The sequence below is a fragment of the Terrapene carolina genome, unplaced genomic scaffold, assembly GCF_002925995.2.
Source record: "Terrapene carolina triunguis isolate 2854851 unplaced genomic scaffold, T_m_triunguis-2.0 Scaffold67, whole genome shotgun sequence".
In the NCBI taxonomy this organism is placed as follows: Eukaryota; Metazoa; Chordata; order Testudines; family Emydidae; genus Terrapene; species Terrapene triunguis.
Genome location: NW_020664418.1, coordinates 45,801,276 through 45,816,927, shown reverse-complemented (window position 1 = coordinate 45,816,927; position 15,652 = coordinate 45,801,276). Strand labels below are relative to the sequence as shown.

Below are 15,652 nucleotides of genomic sequence, written 5' to 3'. Positions count from 1 at the left end.
GGGGGGGAGGCAGGAATGCGGAGAGGGATGGGACCTGTAATCTCATGTCCTAAAAGGTGCTGTTTTAACTCCCTGTGGTGGCACTTTTCATGTATTAGTAAGTTAAAGCGCCTGTAGCTGTTGTAACTAAACTGCCTTTACCAATATGAGCACAGTTTGTTTCAGACACACAATTTTACTGATTCGGATTTTGTGTCCATGGGAGCAGTTATAGCATGGCCGATGCAGCAAGAAACATCAGGAGAGCAAACGTTTTGATGGGTGGGCTGAGTAACGGTCCTTACTAGTCTGTTTCTTGCAGATCAAATGCAGCTTGGGGTTATAGCCGTCCAAACAATTGTTAACAGAATATATGCAGCTTTCCCTCTCCTGTGACAGGCTCAAAAGCAGTTCAGACCATCAGTGACCGAAAGTTACTAGAGCCGTGTTGTGAGTGAGTCACAAAAAACTTATCAGACACATTTAATCTCTATTCCTGCTTATGGGATATACATCCACAGGCAACATTTTCCTACACGTATTAGTGTATTTGAATTAAAAAAAAAACAAAAACTACACTGGCTTGATCATTAACCAGTCTGAGAGTTGTTGATATTCACTACATATGAGTTGTATTGGATAGTTGATTTCCCAGGTATGTTTCATGGCATTGTTTCTGTTCCGTGACTTCAAAGAGCGTGCAAGCATTAGTGGCACAAATATTTACGAGTGTGAACTTAGTATTCTGTTTCTGTGCATACTTGCATATACGTTGCTTTGAATGTTCACAGAAAGTGAATTTCATACCATTGAAATTCATTTGCACAAACACTCTTGAGAGACAAACACAAGGGGTACAGGCATGGTCAGAACAAACTTTTAAAACAGCAAATTTAAGGGGAAATGTTTTGCGGTGGTGGTTGATCCTAGTTATCGTTTGGTGGATGGCTTGCTTGCATGACGTGAGTTTGAAGAACTCAGTCCAGTTGCTAGCAGATAGCTGTCCACTGCACAAAACCTTCCACAAATGGCATTGATTGGGATCTTTATTAGCAGTCTCAGAAGTGATCCCAAGGTTTGGGCATGGAGCTTGATATGCTTTATCAGTCCAATGAGGGGGCCCCTTCAGGTCATTGTTGAGGTACATTAACACGACAGTGAGAGTAAGGAGGAAAAGTTTGAACAGATGCTGCCTGTACCCACGATATGGATTGAGGACCACTGTGTCCAAAGTTGTAACTGGCACCTATCACCATTACCTAATAATGGTACTAAAACAATAGGCAGAAGAAGAGGAAAGTTGAGAACTGATTATAGCTAGGATTGATTTCTAATCCTTTTGTAGTGAACAAAATTATTCTTTAACATACCATTCCTTTTAGCAGACTACACAAATGCTTCCTGTTTAGCACTTCCTTACATGTGTTCATACAAGACCTTGCTCAGTGGGACGCTGATCCTGACTTGGGCTTCTGACTGCTACTTTAATATAAATAATAAATATAGTATAAACGGATAAAGTTCACTGTACTTTTTTGCTTGCTGTTACTATTTTTGCTGTACTTCATTGCACCATCACATCCCATATCTGTTTTATATGTGAACAGGGTAAGCCATACTTTTGGCAGGTGCAGGGGATTAGTAGACTGAACTACTCTTATTTTTCTAATGCACAGCTGTCCTTCCCATTCCAGTAATGTCTGAGCCTGTTTCCCTTTGCAGTCTGTTGGGTGGAAGAGGCATTTGGCCTCCGTTATACCTTTTTGTTGCATCCAGAGTAGCACAAGTGTCGTAAACAGTAATGTAGCCAAAATTGAAATGAGAGCCAACACAGTTGGATGGGAAATCTCTGAATCTGGAAACATTTGTTGTATAATGAAAATGAAAGACTTTTTCTACAGTACTGAAAACTGTAGGTAAGAGGCGCACATTTTTCTTTCATGTTGGGTGGGGTGGAGGGGAAATACGCCCTTCCTTCAGAGTTCACATTTCATTAAACAGCAGAAGAATGGGCATCTGAGTTCTAGAGACATGAAAGTGAATTGTAACTAACTCTTTAGTCTAGTTGCAAAATGAATTAGTTTTTAATGGATTTTCTACACTGTCTAGACTAGCCCTCAGGGAAACTGACCAGAATCAGCAATTGCCTTATTCTACTAAGAAAAATGAACAAGTGGCCATTAATTATAATTGGGTAATAATTAATAAAAGGAAACTTATTATGCATTCCTTATCCACTATATTCTTGTGAGCACATGAAAAGAATCACAGTAGCAGGATTTCCCTTGCAAACTAAAGTTAACAAGCAGTCAGCATACAGCTGTGAACTTAAAAAATTATCTGGCATCATTTGCTGTACAAATGGAAGTTCTTAATCTACTAGTGCTATAAATGTTCCAATGAAATGTAGATCCCATGTCAGTTATGTAAGTTTCATTACTACAAATAAGTAGGATCCCATATAGAATATATAACATTCAGAATGTGCAGGCAATCTTATTAAGACTTACCTACATGGGGAAACTGACTGGAATAGCTATTCCAGAATAGCTCCATGTAGATACTCTGTTCTGGAATAAAAGTGATTTTATTCCAGAATAATATTCCCATATTAGAAGCACACTAATTATTCCAGAATAAAGTGATTTCTATTCTGGAATACTATCCACACAAGAAGCTATTTTGCAATAGTTATTCTGGACAATTTTCCTGTGTGGACAGGCCCTGAAGTTTTGACTGTTCTTTACAATAGGTATCACGTAATCTGAAGAGAGGATTTTTACACGTTTTAAGATGCTTTTAAGTTAATTATACTTAAATGAGAGGTGCCGTCTGAATACTTGACTAAATGGACTGTAGACCCATGAAACATAAGTACTTATACAGTCCATTGTCTGAACTGTGAGGGAAGTACCAGCGAATTCAAATAGAGGCCACCTTGGAGCAGTTGTTAAACCGGCTTAAAAGGAATGTTAAAATATAACTTACTGTTTAAAAACATCTTAAACCCTGCAATACTATCTTCCTTTCAGGAGCTGCTACAGTGGAATGCTTTGTTATGAAAAGTTCTTATTGCACAAGACACCATCGATTCCTAATTAGAGGGTTAGTAATATTCAATCAAGAAACTGCATTTTCTGAATATCCCAAAGTGGTTATAATTAAAACTAAGGATACGTAAATACGGCACAAGTTAGAAGACTGACGAGGGAGGACGGTCAACTGAGAAGAGGTAAAAACAAACTTATCCTGAAAGAATCCTTTGTATACACAATGAGGCTTTTATGCACTGGATTAGTGTAAACCTACATTCTTGATCTGAAACATCACATGTCTCTTTCAGGTTCACACAACCTCAGTTTCATCTAAGCATCATGGGAGAGATTAAAGTCTCTCCTGACTATAACTGGTTCAGAAGTACAGTTCCTCTTAAGAAGGTATGTATGGTTTTTGTCATCTGTTTATGAAGTGGTATCTTATTTCTGAAGGGTCATGGTGTGCAGGGGTGGAAATTGCCTAAGCAATGGGCCTTTGTAGGTAATGGAAAATAGTCACTGGAGGTGGCAGATCTAGATATCAACGTGGCCCCCATCACCATGGTATTTGAGTACTCAGCAAGTACATTTATAGTCACGTAACTTTCATTGGAGGTGGTCTGTTACCTCTAGTGGGATTCATGGTGCCACCTGAGCTTTGGGAGCCTTCTGGAAAGTGGTGCCTGTTGGGGGCCACGAGTGCCCTCTCGTGGCAACAAACGTTTGAAGCTGAGATTAGAAAAAGGGGGTGGAGCTGAGAGGGCTGCCGTGTACCATCCTTGCTGGGGCTGCCGCTGGCTTTGTCCACTGTGCCCACCATTTCACATGCTTACACAGCAATGCTGTCTTGACTCATGAAAATACTTTTGCTGTCAGCTTCACAAATTCATCCTGGGTTCTGACCGTCAAGCTATGGGTTCTTTCCATCTCACACATTATTACAAGTAATAATGGTGCTGCAGGCCAAACTACCTCTTTGCAGTCCCATTGCCTCCAGATTATGCACAAAATGGGTATGCACAGATGTAATGGCACTTAATTTGTAGCCCGAGAGATAGCATAGGTGTACTGATGTCATAATTTAGCCTGCATATCGTCATACTGGGGATTTAACGAGATGGAAAGAACGCCCGTGAGATTCAGTGAGACTGTGCCACTTTCTACAAGAACTGCATTGCATGTAAGCACTTGAGCAAGTATAACTCTCCATTTGCTGCTGATTTATGCATATTTTCATTTAATCAATCAATTTCAGGGTAATCAATGAAGGTTTTTATCTGAGCCTCAAAGTACGGGCATAACTTGGTCTCTGAAGGGGAAAAGCTCAATTTTAATTATAGTTCATTGTGGGGGTTGTTTCTAGGAATAAGACACTTCCCCCTTCGGCTGTGATTGTTAGCAATATGGTCAGCATGGAGGAGGCAAGGTTCCCTGATGCAGAAGGAGGGAAAACGGGGCTTGCCATCCCACTTCTTCCCTCCTCATTGCTGCTTTGTGCTGCCACCAAATCAACCTAGTGAGCTCCCACAGTTTGTTCTTTGTGGGGTAGTGGGGGTGAGAGGGTTGGAGATATTAAGCTGCTTTTCACTGCTTTTCTTGCACCCGCCACGTGTTATCACTGCCACTTCTCCCCCTTCCCGCTGAGGTCATAGATAGATGGAAGCCTGTTCCTTCTAGGAAGAGGCTTAGAGGGATGCTGAAAATTAAATCAGTTTTTAAAGATTGTCTTTCATTCTGCCTCTGATCCTAGTTTGAGTGATGCTATCTGTTTATAGCCATACTCCTTACTACTTGTGATCAGTAAAGACCAAAGAGTGCAACGGAATAAGTATTTACTGTGGCGTACTGGCTAAATTCCACTGCAGATAACTATTCTGCTTACATAAAATTCACCCTGCAGTTGCAACTGGAGAAATGGCTCTTCACTTCCTCTCCTGAAAACTACTAGTACTTCTAGTGCAGAATGGCGTCTGCCTTCCACCCCACTGGTGATTTGCATTTCCAAAATGTGATAAGTCATTCCCATAGTTAATCTGCAGTGTTACAAAGAAAAGTGCTTTATAGATACACGTTATGACTTGCAGATGTGTGTGGTGGGGAAGAAGGTTGGTTTTGTGGGTAGAGGACAGGGCTTGGAGCCAGGAGCCCTTGTGCTATGTTTGTCATTCAGGAAGCCCTTGCAAAACTTTGTGCAAGTCATTTAAACTGCATACAGCCCGGTTTCCTGAGTGTAAAATGGGCTGGGGGTGGGGAGAATGCGGAGGATAAACTAACTCAACTTCATAAAGTGCTTTGAGAGCCTCAGGTAGGAGGTGCTGTATGAGTGGAGTGTTCCGTCTCTTTAAAATGTCACACCGGCTATCTGTAAAACAGTATGTCTTACTATCTACAATATTATCCTGCTCTGAGACAGTCATAGGGTGAAATTCTGGCTCTATTGATGTCAATGGGAGTTTTCACCCAAAATGTAAATTCAATAATCAATCAAGTGTGGTGTAACAGAACAGAAGGTGGTCAATAACCTGTTTGAATCAGCTGTTAATCAGTGTGACTCAGCTGTGCAACATTTATTGCAGATCCAAACACATCACAATAAATCTACATATTATGTGGCTCTTTCTCAAATGGAACAAGTGTTTGCCATACTCTGGGTGCTGTTAATTGTCTGGCTTTGGGGAAAGTAATTAATCTAATCTCTCTGGACCTCAGTTCCCCATCGCATGTATTGAGTCTTGATCATTTCTTTAACACTTGCTAATATCCTCAAGTGAAGTACTCTGTGTAAGGCATGTTTCATTTTCAAAATCATGAAGATATGCGCTTGTTACACAGACACACAGGGCCATGATGAGCAGATTCAATTAATAATCTTACATAGCAGAGGAGAACTTTCTTTCACGTAATGTAAAAGTAGAAATGCCAGTTCCTTAGCAGTTCCAGGGCTCTGAGAAGTCCTGGCACTAAGTCCGTTCTAATTTCTTGGAAACTTTACAAAAACTACTGATAATATGATAATCACATGCTCCCTTAACCTCAAGTACAGACTTCCTTGTAAATCACAGATTTGTTGTCAGCCAGGCAGATCTTAGGATTTGTGATATGGCATTTCCGGAGTATCCATAGAGGGGCTGTACTGCTCTGACAATGAGAAAAAGCTTTTGGTGCTACCCGTTCAATAAGTTGTAAATTTAAAATGGATCACAGATGCATAAACAGAGAGGTCCTGCATCTGTTGTACTGCATGGGCTTTATTTGGGGGTTTTATGGTCACTGAGTTTATTTGGCCTATAGTCCTGTACTACTGGTGAGTTTTGTACCTTTAAAAAAAATCCTAAATATACACAGCAATATGCCTGAAAAGCAAACCCTGAAACTGTGAGATTGAGACTTCTCAAACTCTTATTCTTTAAAGATGCCATTTGTGCAGGATTTTCATTCTTGGGTCTTGAATTCCTAGCATAAGACAGGGAGAACACACACAGGTCTGAAGGCTTTTGGCCTGTAAGGGCAGCAGTAGTGGCCGGGGTCTAAGCTAGCCACTTCCTCAGCTGGTCATGTGCCGCTCTGCTTCTCCAACGTCTCTCCCTTGAACATTCTAGTGAACTCCTCTTTGACAGTAAATCATCTCTCTGTCCCATTCCAGCTTGTACTACTTTGGGTATCCTCTGTACGGTGTCCCTATCTTACAATCAGACCTCCATTGTTTCAGATTAGTGGTCCCAATTTTCTGGGTCTATTTAAGACAGTAGTGTTGAATAGTCACCAGACCTGCAAGTTCTTGGCCCACCCCCATCTACTTCCATATATCAGGGCCTAGGAAAAATGAGTCAGTTGCAGGGTGCTGTCCTTTCAACCCAGAACTTTGATGTTTCTCAGTTGGAGGAGGATGTTCTTGGTGGTGTAGATTCAGACCTTTAGCAGCCAGGGGGCTAGTCACACCATAGAAGGAATTTTCCTCCTGGCCAAGCACGTGCCACTACTTATGGTATAGTACAGGGATTGGCAACCTTTAGCATGCAGCCCATCAGGAAAAGCCCCTGGTGGTCCAGGACGGTTTGTTTACCTGCCGCGTACGCAGGTTCGGCCGATCGCAGCTCTCACTGTCCGTGGTTCACCGTCCCAGGCCAATGGGGGCAGCGGGAGCGACGGCCGGCACATCCCTAAGTGCGCGCCGCTTCCTGCAGCCCCCATTGGCCTGGAGCGGCAAACTGTAGCCAGTGGGAGCTGTGATCAGCCGAACCTGCGGACGCGGCAGGTAAACAAACCGACCCGCCAGCGGCTTTCCCTGACAGGCAGTATGCCAAAGGTTGCTGATCCCTGGTATAGTAGCTTCTAAGAGTCGGTCCCGTTTGTAAACAGAATATTGGGATGTTCCCATGATTAATTCCTACACCAATTTTCATATCTAAAATTACTCTATCCGATACAAGGGACCAGAGTGCCTGATTCAGGAAGGTGGTAAGCTCAAACCGAACATTAGTTCAGCTGGGGTTATGTAACTTGTATATTGGTAAGGAAAAGATTCCTACATAAAACAATCTCTGCAAGCTGACATAATTCACTTCTTACTTTTGTCACTTGCACTGGACTTCAGTTGTTCAGAAGATCACAAACGTCCATAAGACAGGGACTGTTCTATTAACTAAAACCATACTGCTTAGAGAGAGAGTCTGATCAGCTTCTTTTCTATTTCACAACCACAGTTCTGCCTCCAGATGTGTGTAGGCGGACAGTGTAAACATCACATTTATTAAACAGGCAATGGGTGAAAAGTTATTCTGAAGGGTAGCAAAGGGTGAACTTGTTTGAAAGAAAAATCTTGTAGCACAGGTTTGTGAAAAACATTACTAGAAACTGAATGGGAGATATCTGGTATCAGGCTTATACAAAGTTTCACTAAATTCTCTTCTTCCAGATCATAGTAGACGATGATGACAGTAAAGTGTGGTCACTATATGATGCAGGATCCAAGAACATCAGGTGCCCACTCATATTTCTTCCACCTGTAAGTGGAACTGCAGATGTGTTTTTCCAGCAGATTCTGGCACTGACTGGATGGGGTTACAGAGTTATTGCTGTGAGTATTCTCAATGCAACATCAAAATTCGGTGTGTTTTTGCTCTTATGTTACAGTAAATAAAACCAGAGTTTTAGATGCATCTGGTAAAGGTCAGCTTCTAAGTTTGTTTAGCTCGTAATTTTTGGAGGAATCAAAGCAGAGAACTCCAGGGAAGGCTATACTAAGGTATATTCTGGGGTATGTAACTTGCAAAACTGGGCCTAAACCAAACCTGTGTTCACTATGTGAGTGTGTGAAACATACAAAAATGTATATTAGATTTATACCTACTGGATTCGTTCTGTGATGCTTTTTTTCTTTACTCCGTGAACACCAGTTGGAGTTTGCTGATGTCTCATTCATAGGGTTTTACCAAATTCACAGTCCATTTTGGTCATAGGACTTTAAAAATCGTTAATTTCATGATTTCAGCTATCTAAATCTGAAATTTCAAGTTGTTGTAATTGTAGGGGCCCTGAGCCAAAAAGGAGTTGGGGCGGGGGTGGCAAGGTTATTTTAGGGGGGTTGCGGTACAGCTGCCCTTACTTTTGTGCTGCTGCTGACAGCAATGCTGCCTTCAGAGCTGGGCAGCTGGAGAGTGGCGGCTGCTGGCCGGGAGCCCAGTTCTGAAGGTAGAGCCGCCGGCAGCAGCAGTGCAGAAGTAAGGATGGCATGGTATGGTATTGCCACCCTTCTGTGCTTCTGCTGGCGGGGTGCTGCCTTCAGAGCTGGGTGCCCAGCCAATAGCCACCGCTCTCCAGCCGCCCAGCTCTGAAGGCAGTGCAGAAGTAAGGGTGGCAATACTGCAATCCCCCTAAAATAACCTTACAACTCCCCATAACCCCTTTTGGGTCAGGACCCCCAATTTGAGAAACATTGATCTCCCCTGTGAAATCTGTATAGTATAAGGTAAAAGTGCAAACAAAAGACCAGATTTCACCGGGGAAGGGAGAGGAGAGAGAGAGAGAGAAGATTTCACAGTCTGTGATGCGTTTTTCATGGCCGTGAATTTGGTAGAGCCCGACTCGTTCATTTCTCTTGGGATTTTGTACAAGAGGAATTCTAAGTTTGCAGTTGACACTCTTTCCAGTGCAACAACTTCCCATGGCCTTGATTTGTCTTCAGTTGGATCTCTGTTAGCTCCTCTCTGATTCAGCTTGGTATTGGTCAGGAAAATAACCATGGTAGTTGGCTTCTCTGAAAGGCCAACATGATGTGATGTAACTTTGGTCAAGGTACAACCAGACTACCCCACTTATCCACATCATTTTAAGAAGCATTACCTGGTGTCTAAAAATTTAACTGAATGGGTAATTTAACCTAAAAGCTCCAGTATGACTGAGCTGTCCTCATGTAGTTATGGGTCACTGCCCAACTTCAGGCCTTTACTGCCTTCGTTGTTCCTTGGCCACTTCTGGCCCTGTTCCCCTTTCTATGTCTGCTTCCATCAGAGTTTGCACCTTTCACCTTCCATCCTTCCAGTGGAGCAAAGCTGATAGTGTTTTATAAATTCTACCCATTTAAAAGAAAAAAAGTCTTCCTATTGGATCAGACATTGATCAATCTGGTTTCCCTCCAGCAGTGACCAGTATCTGCTGTTTCAGAAGGAAACCTTTCAGCTCTGCCTCCTGTTCCTAAGCCAGTTGTACAGTGGATGAGAGGTTGCCATCCTTTATCTTAAGAAGATGAGTTTACTTAAAAGGCATACAACTTGATTACCCCCTTGCCTAGCTAGCCTGGCTGAAAATATTAAGTCACAAGATTTTTTTTAGAAGGACTTAGTTGTAGTGTTTGTCTTGATGCCTCTCTGCTGCTGGGAATTCCATAGGGAGGATCTGAATTTTTTAGCAGAAGCCTTATTTATGCAAATAGTAGTGCAGCTTTAAGTGACTCACTACATCTTTACTAGATAATGATTTTATTTCTGATGATTTTTATGGTATGGGAACCCTAGAAACATTAGTCTATTGTACAACACAATGAGAATTTTGCACATTATCCAATGTTGAATGTCTTAGCTCAGGGGTCGGCAACGTTCGGCATGTGGCTCGCCAGGGTAAGCACTCTGGCGGGCCGGGCCAGTTTTATTTACCTGCTGACGCGGCAGGTTCGGCTGATCGCGGCCCCCACTGGCCGCAGTTCGCCGTCCCGGGCCAATGGGAACAGCGAGAAGCAGCGCGGGCGAGGGATGTGCTGGCCGCGGCTTCTCGCCGCCCCCATTGGCCCAGGACGGCGAACCGCTGCCAGTGGGGGCCGCGATCAGCCGAACCTGCCGCGTCAGCAGGTAAATAAAACTGGCCCGGCCCGCCAGGGTGCTTACCCCGGCGAGCCGTGTGCCAAACGTTGCTGACCCCTGTCTTAGCTGCATCTGTTTGGCCAGGTTTTAATATGCAAGGGTTTAAATATTTTTTAAGCAGAAAGCCCAAAGGTGCTTCTGGAGATAAGAAAGAGCAGCTGTTTAAAGAACAGCTTCATTTAATTACTGATTATACTTTCATTTTACTTTATTACTCTAGTTGCAGTATCCAGTGTATTGGGACCACCTTGAGTTCTGCGACGGATTCCGAAAACTACTAGACCACCTACAACTGGATAAAGTTAGTGCCCTGAGATTGACAAATAACGTGGGGTTACTATAAAAATGTTAGGTAAAAAAGCCTAGAGTTTATTAAGAACTAACATGCAGAAAATGTCCATGCTATGATGCAGGCTTATTAAAAACAAGAAATTCAAAATTGAAGCAAACACTATCCAAAAACTGTCCTGCTTCGATTCATTAGTCACTGCTTTCAGGAATTGTTTAAAAAAAAATTTGCATGTGGTTTCTTTTATTAATTTCAGTTTTGTAGTTAATTAATGACTTAGGTCTTTGGGGCAGAGACAGTCTTTTTATTCTGTTTGTACAGTACATGGCACAATGGGTGCTAGGATAATACAGATAAACAATACTAGTAGTAAGTAATGGTAGTAAATGACATATCACAACATCTTCAATCTTGAATTAAAATAGCTATTGAAGAGAGGTTAAAATAATTGTTCATACCATATTGATTTTGGCATGATAAATATATTTAAGTCCTGATTTGAATTTCTGAGACGCCTACGTTGCCCGTGTCTTTATTTTCAGTCTTTAAAGTATCTTTCTTTTTAAAATTACAACATCTGAGAGGTGTTTTAGTATTTTTATTTTTATTTTTTTTTGGTTGAAAATAAATTTTGAACTTCAGTTATTTCTAAATAAACTTTCAGCTTATGTCAGAATACAAGGAAAGGAATAACATTGTAATGTTATGTTTTTGTAATATGTTATGCAGGGATATTCAGGATAGATTTAAGTTGTTACATAATATGTACTTGTGTTTGGTTTTAAATTAGGTTCACCTTTTTGGCGCTTCTTTGGGAGGCTTTTTGGCTCAAAAATTTGCTGAGTATACACACAAATCCCCCAGAGTTCAGTCTCTGATCCTGTGTAATGCTTTCAGTGACACTTCCATCTTTAACCAGACATGGACTGCGAACAGGTGAGAAATATTGATAAAATGTAATGTCAGTCTTTGACCGCTATTACATTTTATAGTAAAATGTCAGAGTTTTAGACAAATGTAGTTTCGAAAACAGATTACTTGCTGGTAATCTGAGCAAGCAATGGAAAAACAGGTGGCAAAATACTTTAAAAAGCCATGTTACAAGGAAGGTGCACACTTTCACAATCAGGATTTTGAAACCTGGAATTTTAACATTGGAGAGAAGTTTTTGTTTTTTGTCTTTAAACTTTTATGACTGATATAATCAGACTTGGGAAAGACTGAGTCAAGACTAGATCTTTGTTTTGCCTAGTGGGTATATTAAGCTCAGATGAAACCAGTGTGTGGTGAAGAATACGTTTAAAATACACTCTCGCAGGATAAAGTCAGTAACTTTCAGTGTATTCTATTCCTATAGACACAGTTCTCTATCTGTTATTTTAAAAGCTTATGTAATGCTTGCCCTAGTGAAGTCCTGCACAAACCACTTGATTTGAAATGAAACTCAAATGTTTTTTTGAGGGGGGGAGAGGAGAAACCAGAAGACACAACCTTTTAATTTTTGGAGGTCTTTAAACTTGAAGAGATTCATGTGATCTCATGTTTATATTTCAGCTTTTGGCTAATGCCTGCATTTATGCTGAAGAAAATTGTTCTTGGAAACTTTGCTTCTGGTCCTGTAGATCCTGTAATGGCCGATGGAATCGATTTCATGGTTGATAGGGTAAGTGAGTCTTGGATGTCTAATTCTGGTAACGTTGGGCATGTTTAACCTTGCTTCTAGAGATAGCATAATGTATATGCCGTAGGGACGTTGCTGCCATCTTTACTTACCTAATATAAAGGATAAACAATAAGTGGCAGACCCTGAGCTAGTGTTACTTTGCATTGCTCTATTGACTTCAATGGAGCTATGACCGTTTACACCAGCTAAGGATCTGCCTCGTTTGTCTCCGTTCCTTAAGGAACACTTGATGTTTTCAGGTTTCAGAGTACAGCCGTGTTAGTCTGTATCCGCAAAAAGAACAGGCGTACTTGTGGCACCTTAGAGACGAACACATTTATTTGAGCCTAAGCTTTTGTGGGCTACAGCATCCGATGAGATGGGCTGTAGCCCACGAGAGCTTAGGCTCAAATAAATGTGTTCGTCTCTAAGGTGCCGCAAGTACGCCTGTTCTTTTTGATGTTTTCAAGATGCCGGGCAAACAGTGTTTCTAGCCTAGCTACCTGTGGTTAAGTTCAAGCTCCATTAAGGAGAAAAAGGCTAATGTAGATGGAGTGTATTGACTCCCTGGCGTCCTCTAGAGAAGCAGTACCTGGGACACTGGAGGCCCTACAGGACGTCTGTCATTATGTAGTGGAGGATGCGATGAAGTCTGCCTCTCATGCCTGGAAGGGAATATTGTAGAGATGTAAAACTGCAATTTAAGCCCTTCTTAGGGAAGTAGTGGTCAGGGCTCTTTTAAAAAAAACAACCAGTAGCCACCATATTTCTTTGCAGGGGTGCGATGATGGCGGGGGAGGAGAGGTGGCCGCCCACCCCCAGACCAGATGATGGAGGGGCAGCCAGAACAAATGAGTGGCATTGTGACCCCATGCACCAGGGTGCAAAGTCATTTGTTCAAATTTGGCCTGGCCACCCTCCTCCGTGTCCCCCATCATGATGGACCAAATCTGAGTGAGTGTTGTGGCAACCTCGTGCATGGGGTTGCAGTGCCACTCAAATTTGGGGCAACTGGACACCTAACCTAAGTCCTGCTCCTTAGCAAAATTTGGGTTGTGCCCATTTCTTCAGCTATGTTACCATAAACCTCCCCAAGTGAAACTGAATTCATAGCCTTTATTTTCATGTATTGACAGCTGGAAAGCCTGGGCCAGAGTGAGTTAGCATCGAGACTTACCCTCAACTGCCAGAACTCCTATGTGGAACCTCATAAAATTCGAGACATTCCTGTAACTATTATGGACGTAAGTTTTTTTTCTTTCTTCCTTTTAGCCTATTGTTTAACCTGGCTGGATTGAGTAGGGTTTGGCTATTCCATGAGCAACTGTAATACTTGATCACCTTTGTAGAACAAAATGTGGAAGATCTAATTTCATGTTAGGTGTTGCTTTCTACTCATTATGCGACACTATGAATTAACTGTAAAATGTCACTGGGGTATCGTGCACAGTACAGTCTGAGCTCATGGTGCTATAAACTAGGGCAGCATGACTTCCATTTTCTGGATTATGACATGCCTATAAAATGTTAGGTGCTCTTAAAGATACAATTGTTCTCTATCCCTATTAACTTCAGTGTCACATTGAGGTCAAACTGTAATAACTGAGGCAGATGTCAACAATATAGGAAATCACTCCTAAGCTTATTACTGGAGGGCAAAGCCTCGCACCTGTCAAATAAGCATCAAAAAATGTGTAATTTATTTTATACAGTAAGACCGTGGGCTTTATTCTTGGAGATGGATTTCACTGTCGGGCAAATATCACATCACGAAGCTAGAAAGCAGTGAGGTGATTGTTAGAATAATTCTAGTATGCTATGGTAAATAGCTACAAAAAACTTGATTGGCTTCAGAGTTACTCTGTGATTGTTTTCAAGGTGTTTGATCAGAGTGCACTTTCAACTGAAGCAAAGGAAGAAATGTACAAACTGTACCCTAATGCCAGAAGAGCTCACCTTAAAACAGGAGGCAATTTCCCTTATCTCTGCAGAAGCGCTGAAGTCAATGTCTATATCCAAGTAAGCCTCTGAAATTCAAACCTTTCCTAGCAACGTGTTTAGAAATGTCCCAGCAGAGTCCCGTCTTTCTCAGACCCTCATCTGCTGCTGTTCCCTAACCTTTGGGAGCTGCAGACACTGAACCCAACTGGTGCAGGGGGGTCGGGGCTACACAGCAGCCACACTTGTTGGTCCTGGGTTTGAGGTTGGCTTTCATGTGCCTGATATCGCTGCACTCCCGCTGAGCTTTTGTGTTCCGTGTAGGTGGAGCAAATGTGTTCTGTGTAGGTGGAGCAAATGTTGGTGTATGAGCTAATGCTATGTTTTGACTGAACTATAATGGGGACTGGTTCCTGGATTTCACTGGCGGGAGGCGTGCTGCTTTCCTCTTACCTGGTACCTTACCCATCATTCTGTATTACTGCTTCAGAGTTCCTTTTCATGTCCAACAGATACACTTACTGCAGTTCCATGGTACACGATATGCAGCCATTGATCCTTCTATGGTTAGTGCAGAAGAACTAGAAGTCCAGAAAATCAAGCTTCACAGCAGCGGTGAACAAGAGCAGCAGTAGCTTTCTCACAATCAGTTAAAGCAGTGAACCAATCTGGTTGTCTTCCTGTATATAATCAGCTGTTTCCAATCTGCCTTTTCTTACGTTAGCCGGTTATCACTGTGTAACTCCAACAGGGTTGATGATATTCAGTGTAATGCAACCGAGAACGGTAATCTACAGCGGTGTAACAGGATACTTTGGTTTAAGTTGGTCTTTGAATGTAAGGAAGTACCTTTGGGAAGACTCCAGTTTTAAAGAATTGAGATACATTTTGCTACCAAAGTCTTCACCACTACGTTCTTAAAACAGAACCCCATTTCTTTTTTATATTTTTATTTAGCTGTATATATTGCACATGCAGGTTGTGTACTTAAAAGCTCATTTATAATTTTGTTGAATATTTGGATTAAAAAATGCTGAAGTGCCAATGTTGACATCACTTATTTGCTTCATAAGTTGTGTTGCAAGTTAGTTACTTTATTTCTACCTGAAATATAAAGCATTACAGTTTTTAACTTGCTAGCTGTAACAATGGTTTTCAATAAAACTTCAATTTCAACAAGTGGCTTTTTTCTAATTGACTAAATAGAATTACTGTAGCTTAACGTGCTCTTTCAGAGCTGCATGTGGATGTAAATCGCATCAAAGTGCAGTGCTACCATCAGAAAAGGTGTGTTGGAGGATGTTAAATTCTGCTTAGATTTGCTTTAAGGGTGTTTATTGAACAGTAAAACCGCTTGAATCATAGTGAATTCCAATTTAATTGGGTTGGATAA

At 41.7% G+C, this 15,652-nt stretch overlaps 1 protein-coding gene across 3 annotated transcripts in view; it reads left to right on the top strand.

The window, feature by feature from the left end:
- Nucleotides 1-15,435, top strand: part of SPG21 (SPG21 abhydrolase domain containing, maspardin) — a 15,861-nt gene extending 426 nt beyond the window's left edge. For 2 of the 3 annotated variants that reach the window (XM_026648372.2, XM_026648373.2), the window contains exons 2-10: nt 3,012-3,211; nt 3,323-3,416; nt 7,930-8,091; nt 10,590-10,670; nt 11,449-11,594; nt 12,213-12,321; nt 13,458-13,565; nt 14,200-14,340; nt 14,772-15,435. In XM_026648372.2, the coding sequence (XP_026504157.1) occupies nt 3,354-3,416; nt 7,930-8,091; nt 10,590-10,670; nt 11,449-11,594; nt 12,213-12,321; nt 13,458-13,565; nt 14,200-14,340; nt 14,772-14,894 (933 nt within the window). In that variant the 5' untranslated portion in view covers nt 3,012-3,211; nt 3,323-3,353 and the 3' untranslated portion in view covers nt 14,895-15,435. Of the gene's footprint in view, nt 1-1,875; nt 1,896-3,011; nt 3,212-3,322; nt 3,417-7,929; nt 8,092-10,589; nt 10,671-11,448; nt 11,595-12,212; nt 12,322-13,457; nt 13,566-14,199; nt 14,341-14,771 lie in introns of those variants that run through there. The other variant, XM_024199885.2, reaches the window with a different exon arrangement.
- Nucleotides 15,436-15,652: the final 217 nt, after the last annotated feature.